The 11,796-nt window shown below is 31.6% G+C and overlaps 2 protein-coding genes across 4 annotated transcripts; one reads left to right on the top strand and one right to left on the bottom strand.

Moving 5' to 3' along the window:
• The first annotated feature begins 3,665 nt into the window (after positions 1-3,665).
• Positions 3,666-5,590, top strand: LOC111811712 (fasciclin-like arabinogalactan protein 2). Its single transcript, XM_023698725.2, has 2 exons — positions 3,666-4,321; positions 4,595-5,590. Exons 1-2 carry the CDS (start codon positions 3,800-3,802, stop codon positions 5,324-5,326), a joined length of 1,254 nt encoding a protein of 417 aa, XP_023554493.1. The 5' UTR covers positions 3,666-3,799; the 3' UTR covers positions 5,327-5,590.
• A 269-nt stretch (positions 5,591-5,859) lies between these two features.
• On the bottom strand, positions 5,860-9,343 carry LOC111811773 (nudix hydrolase 2). 3 transcript variants are annotated; one of them, XM_087117983.1, is made up of 10 exons: positions 9,147-9,343; positions 8,972-9,033; positions 8,550-8,765; positions 8,386-8,451; positions 7,841-7,978; positions 7,105-7,182; positions 6,975-7,025; positions 6,860-6,894; positions 6,628-6,736; positions 5,860-6,283 (listed from the first exon to the last, which is right to left on the bottom strand). In XM_087117983.1, exons 3-10 carry the CDS (start codon positions 8,739-8,741, stop codon positions 6,107-6,109), a joined length of 846 nt encoding a protein of 281 aa, XP_086974109.1. In that variant the 5' UTR covers positions 8,742-8,765; positions 8,972-9,033; positions 9,147-9,343; the 3' UTR covers positions 5,860-6,106. The 3 variants fall into 3 exon arrangements, with proteins under 3 accessions (XP_086974109.1, XP_023554568.2, XP_086974108.1); XM_023698800.2 differs by lacking the exon at positions 8,972-9,033; XM_087117982.1 differs by lacking the exon at positions 9,147-9,343 and having other exon boundaries at positions 8,972-9,128.
• Positions 9,344-11,796: the final 2,453 nt, after the last annotated feature.

Raw genomic sequence — 11,796 nt, 5'->3', positions numbered from 1 at the left:
CCTTCAAGCTATAGTTTCTATAGTGAATTTGACTGGTGGGATTCATTCACAACTACAATTGCTGTCGTCTTAATTCAAAAGAATCAAACCACTTTCCTACGAAGAATCAATTCATAATTGATTACCAAGTTGTAAAGTGGACCCATTAAAGGAAATTTTTTTAACTTACCCATTGAGGCATTTTGTCAAACACCTTGCAAGTGGTTCAGAAGAAAAAGAAGAAAAGGGCAACTTATTTGTATGGCTGTAGAACTGCCACGGCTTATTCAGTTCCATTTCCATTCCCATTCCCATTCAATCTGAGGGAGAAAAGATGTGGGTATGACAAAAAGGTACAGTATGAAACACTACCTTGTTTGAACCGTCCACTTCGCTTGGAATTTTCGAAGCTTCCAATTCTTCTTTCAATGGTCATATGCAATTCCAGCCACACTTGATCATGGCTGTGCAATTTCCTTGGATTCATAATTTTTTAAGAGACCTCTTTCTCTTACTCAAAAGCCCAAAACTGCTTGCTGAGCTGCCCATATGATGAATTCATGGGTCGGTCCTCAAATTTCGAAATGGTTCAATTTTAAAAAATAAATAAGTTTTTCCTAAACTTTTACTTCCAATTTCAACCAACAAAACTATAAATTTTGATAAATATTATAATTTTTAAATTTTAATTTTTACTTCCAATTTAATGTTTTAAATATATCCATAATTTCAAAATACAAAATTACACTAAAAAATATTTTTTTTTTATATGAATATAGTATTTTAGACCATATCCATAGATATATATATATATTTATTTATTTTAATGTTTATTAATGTTTTAGAATATGTACCCAGCCCAAATTAGCGGCCCATGTTATAATTTTAATGTTTATTTTTTATTTTATTTTATTTTTTTCTTATTTATAAGCTAAATTTTAAATTTTTTTCTCTCACATTTAAATGTAAAAAAATTAAGAAAAAGCATAATAAATGTTAATAGTAACTCGAGTAATTATAAATTTTTAATAATATATTATATCTTCGTCCAAAAGGTTAAAATTGTAAATTCGTCCTTCATTGGTTGAGCTCAAAAATATTTACCATATTTTTTTTAAATATATAGTTTTGGTTTGCTGAGTAAAAAAAACGAAATAATATAATTGTAGGTTAGATTAAATATATGAACAAATTTCATTTTTATACGATTAAAATCGACCCCATAAAAAACAAGTAGACCCGACACGAAAGTCGAGTGAAATAAATTATATGAGTAAACCCATTAAAAAAAATTTATTTAAATATAATTCAAAAAAGTTGATAATATACTAAACATTCGACAATAAATTCATAAAAAAATTAATAAAATCCCAAAATTTAAAAAGTTTTTAAAATTATTAAATAAATTTTAAAATGTAAAAACTAAAATTGTAATTTTCAGTTTTCAACTTTTATCATTAAATTTTGAGAAAGTTTTAAGAACGAGACATGGAAAAGACACATTTACCCTTATGTTAATAATAAAAAGAACAAGACATTGAAAAGACACATTTACCCTTACATTGATTGAAAGGGGTAAAAAACAACGGACATTTTCGGAATAAATGCATAAAAGAATTAAATATTGAAAAAGGCTGATTAATTAAATACACAAATGTAGTTGTCCCACGAGGCATCCTCATGCCAGACTGGCCTTTGTCTACCGACACTTGTGGGCCCTACTCCACCTCACCAATTTTATTTTATTTATTCTTTCTTTTTCATCAATTAAAATGTTTTATTATTATTTTTTTTTTCCTTGTATTTCATATAATGGATTCGATGATTTCTCAACCACCCTATTTTTTATTATTATTTTTCTAATTAAATAAAAATATATCAATAAGTGAATTAAAGCATAGAAATTCTATAACATATTTTTTAATTATTTTTTTATAAATGATTAAAACAAATTATAATTTAGAGTATTTTATCATTATTTTTTATTTAAAATTTTAATTTTTAAAATCTAAACCTAATTGCAAATAATTAAATAATTTTTTGAATACTTTTATTATTTATTTTGGTTTACTTTGACTAATTACTAAAATGGTTAATCAACTTTTATTTTCTTTTTAATTATTAATATAATAACCCAAATTATTGAACCATTTCTTTCTTTTCAAAGTGGTTGGTGGGACATCATCTGCGGTGCCCTTTTCCTTTTGTCTATTTCGGCTTTAATTTATTATTTTTAAATAAATAAAATTATAATTTTATCCCTCAACTATTCTGTGTCGGTTTAGCATAAAATTAATAATAAATTATTTTCTTTTAATTTCGAAAATTTTCGGTGTTTATTTATTTATTTATTTTAGTAGTCAAACATTTAATCAATTTTTTCTAAAAATAAAAATTATCTTAAACTTTATTAACAATATCGAAATATATTCGAGTATTTTAAATTTAATTAATTAATAAAATTTAATTTATTGTCGTGTCCTTATGTTTATATATATATATTACTTGCAAGTTACAAAAGGTTACAAAATATGAAGTGAAGAAAGTCAAGTATCTTACCTTTACTTCTATCTATTATCCAAGCCTTATAAAATAATTGGAATTCATTGCTAAAATATTTTACTTTTTAATTTTTTTTTAATTTTTTTTAATATCCAAATGTCTTTTCGACGTAAAAATTATTCATAATTTACTAATTTTTTAAACATCTCGAGTTCACTCAGTGGTAGACGATTTAAAAAAATATTTTATTTTTTAATTTTTTTAATTTTTTGAATATCTAAAATGCTTTTTGGATGCTAATTAAAAATTATTTATAATTTACTAATTTTTTAAACGTCTCTAGTTCACTTAGTGGAAAATATTCACTTAAAAATCACTTCAAAGTGACGTTGATTTTTTTTTATAATAAAAATGACGTCACGTACTTGAGAAAATGTATCTGATAAATTTTATTTTCTAAAAAAATACCATGTTTTAGTTTTTTTTTTTTTTACCTATATTTAAGATGCTTTGTATTATTGTACTTGTAATAATGATATTATTACTATTATTAATTTATTTGCTATTATTTTGATAGATTAACCAACTTATACGTCACTTATCTAATAAAAATAAAGAATAGAAATAAAATTAATCCGAGCATAGTACTACAAGACATCCGTTACCATTTAAAGAGTTGAACGGAATTCGAAATGAATCAAATCTCGAACCTACGACCAATCAGTTAACAGCCGACCGCTCTACCACTGAGCTACTGAGGAACAACGGTAAATTAGGTTTCAGAGAATTCAATTCCCGTTCTCAACCCACGACCAATATGAACTCGAGGTTTCTTTCGTAACTCCCGAAACTTCTTTGTAGTGGCTCCGTTCCATGCCTCATTTCATAGAGAACTTCAAATTGGCTTTATTTCATTATATTCCAGATTATCAGATCCTAACTAACTAATAAATTAGACATAAAAAAATTATATTATTTATATGTAATAAATTAAATAATTTTTAACCTAAAATTAGGAGTTTATAAATTTAAAAAAAAAAAAACAATAAAAATGATAATTTTGAACCATATTCAACCAATCACGTGGGCCCACCGAGTGTGGGGTCCACACCAGTTCCCCTGAGCTGTCTCCCATGCTAAAGTTTCTGGTTGGTAGACTCTGTAGCAAAAACTCACACTCAAATCTCACCATTTTCTTCCATTTTCATCTTCGTTCCTCCATTCTTAAAAACCTCCCCGAATCCCTCTCCTCACTACACATTTCTTCACAAAATAAGCCTCCATTTTCCTCTCCGTCGCCACCGTCTCAACCACCGTCATGCGGCGTCCACTCCCCCTCTCCGCCGCCGCTCTCGCGCTTCCTCTGTTCTTCCTCCTCCTCTTCTCCTCTACCGCTGATGCTCATAACATCACCAAAATCCTAGCCAAACACCCCGAGTTCAGCACCTTCAATCATTACCTCTCAATCACGCATCTCGCTGGCGAGATCAACCGCCGTCTCACCATCACCGTCCTCGCACTCGACAACTCCGCCATGTCCGATATCATCTCCAAGCATTTCACCGTTGGCACAATCAAGAATGTGCTCTCGCTTCACGTTCTTGTCGATTACTACGGCGCCAAAAAACTCCACCAGCTCTCTAAAGGAACCACGCTCTCTTCTACTCTCTTTCAGGCTTCCGGCTCCGCCACTGGAACCTCCGGATATGTCAATATCACAAATCTGAAAGGCGGAAAAGTCGGATTCGGCTCTGAAGATAACGGCGGCGATCTGAATTCGTTTTATGTCAAATCGGTCATGGAATTGCCCTACAATATCTCCATTTTGCAGATCAGCAAGGTACTTAATTTCAAACTTGCTCCCTAGCGTACAATCTGAAAATTAGGGCAGAACTTATTCGTCCTCTAATTAACTCTTAAATGTAATTTAGTTGATCTAATTAATCACATGATAAACTATATCATGTTATAATAACTGTTAAATGTGTATTCAAATATCTTATTTCATTTATAATAATTAATTATTTATTTATTTGCTTTCACTATAAGAGAAAATGACAATTTGGTTTGTTAATTAACAGTTTTTGTTTACAAATTGGGTAATATTTTGCAGGTTATAACATCCGCCGATGCGGAGGCGCCAACGGCGGCGCCGCTCAGTTTAAATCTGACGGAAATCCTGCCTAAGCAAGGCTGCAAAACCTTCTGCGATCTGTTAATCGCCACTGGCGCCGCCGAGACCTATCAATCGAACATCGACGGTGGATTGACGGTGTTTTGTCCCACAGATGCCGCACTCAATGCCTTTCTTCCGAAGTACAAGAATCTGACGGCTGCGCATAAAGTGTCGCTGCTGTTGTACCACGGCATGCCGATTTACTTGTCGTTACAGATGCTCAAATCGAACAACGGTGTTGTCAACACGCTGGCTACCGACGGTGGCGCTAAGTACGATTTCGACATTAAGACCGATGGCGAGGATGTTACGGTGAAGACGAAGGTAGTGACAGCAACGGTAACGGCGACGCTGATCGATTCGGAGCCGCTGATAGTGTATGAACTCGACAAAGTGTTGCAGCCCCGGGAGCTTTTCAAGGCAGTGCCGGAGGAGGAAGACGAGGCTCCCGCGCCGAAAGCGGCGAAGAAGAAGAAGACCAAGGCACCATCGCCTACGGCGTCAGACGGAGAGGAGGAGGAAGATGCCGACTCGCCGATCGGCTCCGACGAATCCGACGGCGAGCCAGAGGATCAGAAATCAGACAAAGACGGGGCGTTTGGATCGAACGGTCAGAGATCGATCGTGGCAATGATATTGAGTTTGTGGTTGTCTGTTTTGCTCGTATGATTCTTATGATGGAAGCGGAACGTGGCACGATATTAGAGGTTCGTCATTCATAGACAATAAATCCCACTTGTATTTGGCCATTTTTTATTTCTTTTTTTGTCGGTGATGTTTTTATTTTTATTTTTTACTTTTTTTTTTTTGGATGGTGTACAGTTACTTTAAATATCCAATTGGGTTGCATCTTGTATTTGATTTGGCTTTATTTTCCCCTCATTTTCAAAGAACAATAATTTATTTAAATTGGAATAATTATTTATTTGTTTTTTTTTTCTTTCAAATTTTATTCATTTTTCATATATGGATAGAAATGTGCATGTGGACATAAATTTGATAAAAAAAAAATAAATAACATGGAATCTTAAAATTGTGTCGGTGGAAGCAAAGTCCCAACATTACATATTAAATATTTATAAAAAGATGGGAATAATATTATAAATTTTAAAAGAATATAAATATGTTTTGAAATATTTATAATAATTTAAGCTAATATTTATATGTAAGCGAGGATTCATTTAAAGGATATAGAGATGGTATAAAAAATTCTCGATTATTGATAACAAATAAACTTCAAACGTCAATCTAAACATAGCTCTAACGAGATCAAATACTAAAAGTTCTCGAGAAATTTAACCTAAAAGGAAAGAAATAACATGAAATGTATAATCTCGACTAAAAGGTTAGAGGTTTGAATCCTCCTCTTATTAACCCATTAATCAATAAATTTTCTTCGATGCACAAATGAATGATCTGTACACAGAGTCTTGTTCATAGATTGTGAGTTCAAATTTCCAGTTTTGAGTAGATGTAAGTCCTTTTCCCAGAGGCAGAATAAGCGGGCTTCGCCGAGAACCCGGTATAGCTATCGTTTGCCTTTGCTAAACATATTTTTGCGACGTAGTCGAAACCCGAATTTTGTTTTACAAAGGGTTGGTCTGCATATTCTTCAATGGGCATCCACTGTTTTGAGGGGAACAATTTTATCACCATAACCCATCAGGATATTATCAACAGGCAATCTTTCTAAGAATGTAAAAAGGAATGTTTAGATGCATAATAAATGTTTGAATGTCGAAACGTCAAAGACGAAGACGAGCTAGTATCATGTTCCTGGGTCATGTTTAGACAAAGGGTATCTATCATGTTCCTGGGTCCTAAAGTTTTTAGATTATTGATCAATCATTGACATGGGAACATTGGATTCCGATTTTCGGGCTCCGATAGCTAGATCAAGGAAGAATTTTGCTAAAACAAAAAGTAACACAGATCATCAAGTATCAATCATTTTGTACTAAAATATATACCTTGGCTGCCTCAATTTCTGAAGCTTGCTTTTGAATATCGAAGGAACACGGTCGTAACATGCACACGAAAAACAAATCCGATTTCGTAAAATACGAAGCGTGGCTTTGCCTGCATTGCCCAAGAAAGGAGCATATGGTAAGGAATAAGGAAGAGAACTGTTCTCTTTTGGTGTAAAATGTGAAGGAACTATTGAAGAACGTAACCCGAGCGCGAGGGGTAGAGAGTTCAAACCTGAATGCTAACACTTCTACAAATTCGGCATCAACCTGAAAGGAATTCAAATGAAACTGATAAACATTTGCTTTTTTAAAAATATATATACAACTGCTTGCTTGTTGTTACTTACACCAGTCTCTTCTTTTAATTCTCTAATGGCTGCTTCACAAATATCCTCTCCCTACAGAAAGGATAAGAACATTAAAGGATAAGAAGGCTTATTGAACTGAGAAACTTGCAGCAAATTGAAGTTTGTTCACCTCATTAACCACTCCAGTTGGTAACTTCCAAACACCTGAGCCTCTGAATATGCCACTGAGCTCTTGAACCACAAGCAGCTTCAGAATTAGAGTATTAATGTTAGCTACTAGAGGAAAACAAGAGCCCTTCTAAGTAAAACCTTTCAAATGGCACTAAATTCTGATTAATAGTTTGGCTCATTAGATGTAACAGAACTTTCTGAGATCCCACATCGAGGAGAACGAGACATTTTTTATAAGGATGTGGAAACTTCAAAACCTTGAGAGGAAGCCCGAAAGGGAAAGCCCAAAGAGGACAATATATGCTAGCGATTGGCTTGGGTCATTACAAATGGTATCAGAGCCAGACACCGAGCGATGTGATAGTGAGGAGGCTGAGCCTCGAAGGGGAGTGGATACGAGATGGTGTGCCAGCAAGAACGTTGGGCCCCGAAGGGGGTTGGATTAAGGGGTCCCACATCGATTGGGGAAGGGAGTGCCAACAAGGATACTGTCCCCGAAGGGGGTGGATTGTGAGATCCCACATCAGTTGGGGAGGAGAACGAAACATTTCTTTATAAGGGTGTGGAAACCGCTCCCTAGTAGACTCGTTTCCAGAACCTTGAGAGAAAGCCCAAACAAGAAAATATCTGCTAGCAGTAGGCTTGGGCCATTACATTAGAGACCTTGTGCTTCTTCTATTCATTATTCCTAAGAACAAAGTATTGTTTCTCGGATCGATGAGTTTGGAAAGTACCTCTCGATTACTATTCATTACAAACGCACCAATGCCCACACGATGAGAGGCATTAGCAGGAAGACTGTTAGTAGTTTCAGCGATCCATCGTACAAGCATTAGATAATTGCGTTCGGCATGGTGGAAGTCGAATCCTTCCTGAAAATCAAGCAGAGACAAAAAGACATAAACATTTGAACTTTCAGCTAACCATTCTACAATAGATTGACCAAATACCATATGATTCCAAATGATTGAAAACTCATAAATAGAGTACTCGTTTCCTTTTCGTTTTAGATATCTCGACTAACTTACAACGAATCTTACGACCACTTAACAACGTACTTAAACTTTATATAGCCACAAAATAGTAAACCGAGCTTAACGTTTTCTTTACAAAACACCAAATATGGATTTGAGATTATCAGAAACCTTTACATGGTTCAATCTTAATCTTAGCAGAAAGTGCATCAACATAGCTGCATTTATCATACTATGAACACTTTGTAAATGGCATATGCTTTAAGAACAAGTATCTTTTACGGATTTGTATGAACAAAATGTACCTTAACAACGACTTCAATAAGATTTGCAAGTTCAATAGGTAACTTGATCCAAATGCCTCTCTTACCCTGCAAATCAAAATGCAAACAGAAACCATAAATGGGAATTGAAGATAGGTATCCACAAAGAACAATGTTCAACCTAAAACATGACAGAAATCAAATACCAGCTGTTTCCATTGAGATAATGAAGCTCTAAGCAAGGAGCCAAACTCCTTTGGATCCATAGCTTCCTTCATTTCTACAATGACTCCATCATAATGATCATAAACTCCACTCAACAATTCAACCTGTTCAACATTATCCTGAGAAGTCTCTTTGTCTGCAATTTCCATTGAAATCGATGATGAACAAGACATGCCTCGACTGAGTGTTAGTCACAACTGCAAGAATGACAAACGAGGAGCCCTTAATAAGTCCACATGATTATGCAATAATTTCAATCCAAACAAATCCGTATCTCCAAATCCCAATCTTATCGGCACAGAAATCAAGAGAGAATCGATTAAAATATAAGAAGACCCCACATAGAATCGGCTTAAAAACGCACAATAACAACAAGAAAACGGATTAAAAAAGGAATCCATACATGTTCTGAAGCTCGATTACACAAGAGATGAAGCGCAGGTCAGGCTAAAGGAGACCGAATCGCTTTAAATAGGGAAAGATAAGGATATAATTTAGTGGAATTTCAACAGCTATATGAAGAACATTCAACCCAAATGTTTAGATATTTATAAAAGTAAAAGAGAAAGAGGCATTGCCTTGAAGGTGGATTCAACGACGAAGCTTCCATTTGAACACTGAAAAAGCTTCATTGTGATCTGAAATCGATGGAAATAGAAGCGTAGCTGATGAAGACGAGTCAGACCCAGATTAGACGCCGCGTTGATCCCTCGTATTCTTCTTTCCTTCGACCAATTGAATCGAAATTATTCTCGAGAAATTTCTCTCTTTTCACTTTTTTTTTTTTTCTTTTTTTTTTTTTTTTGTTCTTCGACGAATTGAATCGAAATTATTAGAAATTTATGAATTTTTTTAATTTTTATCGCAAAAAAAAAAAAAAAAAAAAAAAAAAATTAATACTAGGTTAGAATATAATAAGCTATTTTTATATAATTTATATATATATATATATATATAGTTAATGAATCATATAGTTAATATATAATATTATTATATTATATAGTATACTATTTCTTTAATATTTAAATATTATTCCTTAGTTGGAGTAGGTTGGAAAATGTAAATATATATATATAGTCAAATGAAGTGCAACAGGTCAATAGTTATTTTTTTTAATAAAATATACGATAGGTACACGTGTAAACGGTAATTCCAGATAAATATTCATAAAATTCTTTTTATGGGACCGGTGAGACCAGTAAAATAGTTATTAAATTTCAGTTCGATCTCACGAAATAAAATATATATCAATTACGGCTAAGCTATGTTTACATTGACAACTTAACACGTTATTTTATACTGTCAACTTAAGACTTTTGATTATTGCCAGATTTTTCTACCTAATATGATGAACGTACAGAATTAAAGAGTCAGTTAATACTGAGACTATTGTCTTAGAGGTCGATTAGTCTTTTTAAATTTATATTATATTATCCACTCTTATTTTGGCCGAGTTTTTTCATATTTTTTTAATAAAAAGCTAAATAATTAAAAAATAATAAAAAATTAACTAGATTTGTAAAATTATTTCTTTGACGTTCATTTTTATTGACGATTCAAAACCAGGAGTCTTTGACTTCGAGTCTGCAACATACGATTAGCCAGCCTTGCGGCGACATAAGGTTTACGATGAAACATAGTAATCGATCATTAATCAATTTTTGGTTTCATGTATAGATGAGTTACAACTTACAATCCGAACTACTGATCAAATTCTTAGCTGAACTTCATTGAACAGCTTCGGATGGAAGTTTGAATTTTTTGATAGTAAAAAATTGATTAAAAAGTATAAAAAAATTACTTTTTAAATTTTAAAATATGAAATATGCAACTTATAAATTTAAAAAAAAAAAAAAAAAAAAACATGACAATTAAATATTTATACTAAAATCAAATATAAACATAATAAAAATATTAAAATAAAATTTACAATATAATTACCCAACTGGGCCCATCCCATTGGGCCTTGAGCCGAAATGGGCTATAATAACGAGCCCAAATCAACTATCTCAACTTATTTTAAGGATAATTGATATCCACGATCTCAGATATTAAAATATTTAACGTATTTATTATTTAAAAAATAAAATATTGCATAACATTATTTGAATAAACGGTTATAAAATTAAATAAATGTAATAAATAAGTAGTTGGTAGGTAGAAACTCATTCATTATTAATTGTACTTATTTTATTCATTAAATTGTTTTTTTTTTCTCAATTAAATATTGTTTCATTCAATGGTCTAACCCCAAAACGTGGGGTTCAATTTTTCTTTAATTTATTGTGTTTGTCAAAGTTTCATATGAACTTAAAATATATATATATATATTATGCGCCTAGGAAAGATTTTTCAAATTTATATATCATTTATTTTAATTTATTCAATACTCGATATATTAAACTTTCAAATAAAATTTAATTTTACGAATAATCAAATTCATTATTAATCTTAAGCATACATTAAAAAAAAAGTATAATTATATACATATTTTTATTTTATTTATTATTTATTATATCACCCTGGTTTAAAAATAATTTTTAATTTTTAAAAATATTTACTAAAATTAAGTTTTAAATATTTGAAAATAAATAAATATATATTTTATCAATTAGTATTTTATTTTTATTAATTATTTAATTATTTCAATTCACAATTTTTTTTATGAATAGACCGATTCATTGTTTTATATTTAATTTGAAGAACGAACTAAAATAAAATAAAAAGCTACATTAATATTCAAACATGAAATTGAAAAAGTAGGTTAGAGAGGTGATTTGAGCAATAAATTTTAATTAAGAGGTTGTTGATTGGCACATTTTTTTAGAATAATTTAACCAATTAAGATATATATAATCGACTAACATATCTGAAATTCGAATTTTCTTTTGCATGTCATTGTACAACAAATAGCTATTCTCCCGACTTTGTGTAAGTGGCGTCCAGAAAGACGAATAGGCTCTTTAGAAAATGAGGTATGCTGTTGCCGACTTTAGTCTGCTGATACCGATGTTAAGAAATTTTGTCAAATCGTCTCTCGATGACTCTTTTTATGTCGGGATATCTTTTTCCAATGCTATTTTTGACTGTCATAATCTAATTATACACAATATTAAAATTAAAAATTAAATTTTAGAAAATACACATAATTTAATATAATTTTTTCTTTATAAAATTTAAATAAGATATTTAAAGAATTAAAAATGAATATAAAGCTTTTTAGTCCCA

This window comes from Cucurbita pepo, chromosome 15 (assembly GCF_057944985.1).
Source record: "Cucurbita pepo subsp. pepo isolate OVF chromosome 15, ASM5794498v1, whole genome shotgun sequence".
Lineage (NCBI taxonomy): Eukaryota > Viridiplantae > Streptophyta > Magnoliopsida > Cucurbitales > Cucurbitaceae > Cucurbita > Cucurbita pepo.
This window is presented reverse-complemented; position numbering and strand designations above follow the sequence as displayed.

What these genes read in the sequence shown, in the direction of transcription:
- LOC111811712 (XM_023698725.2), top strand. Translation starts at nt 3,800, where the DNA reads ATGCGGCGTCCACTCCCCCTCTCCGCCGCCGCTCTCGCGCTTCCTCTG. An exon ending in CCATTTTGCAGATCAGCAAG is followed by an intron (nt 4,322 to 4,594) that starts GTACTTAATTTC and finishes AATATTTTGCAG; the next exon opens with GTTATAACATCCGCCGATGC.
- LOC111811773 (XM_087117983.1), bottom strand. Translation starts at nt 8,741, where the DNA reads ATGTCTTGTTCATCATCGATTTCAATGGAAATTGCAGACAAAGAGACT. An exon ending in AATTAAAAGAAGAGACTGGT is followed by an intron (nt 6,895 to 6,974) that starts GTAAGTAACAAC and finishes AATTCCTTTCAG; the next exon opens with GTTGATGCCGAATTTGTAGA. An exon ending in CAGAAATTGAGGCAGCCAAG is followed by an intron (nt 6,284 to 6,627) that starts GTATATATTTTA and finishes CCCTCAAAACAG; the next exon opens with TGGATGCCCATTGAAGAATA.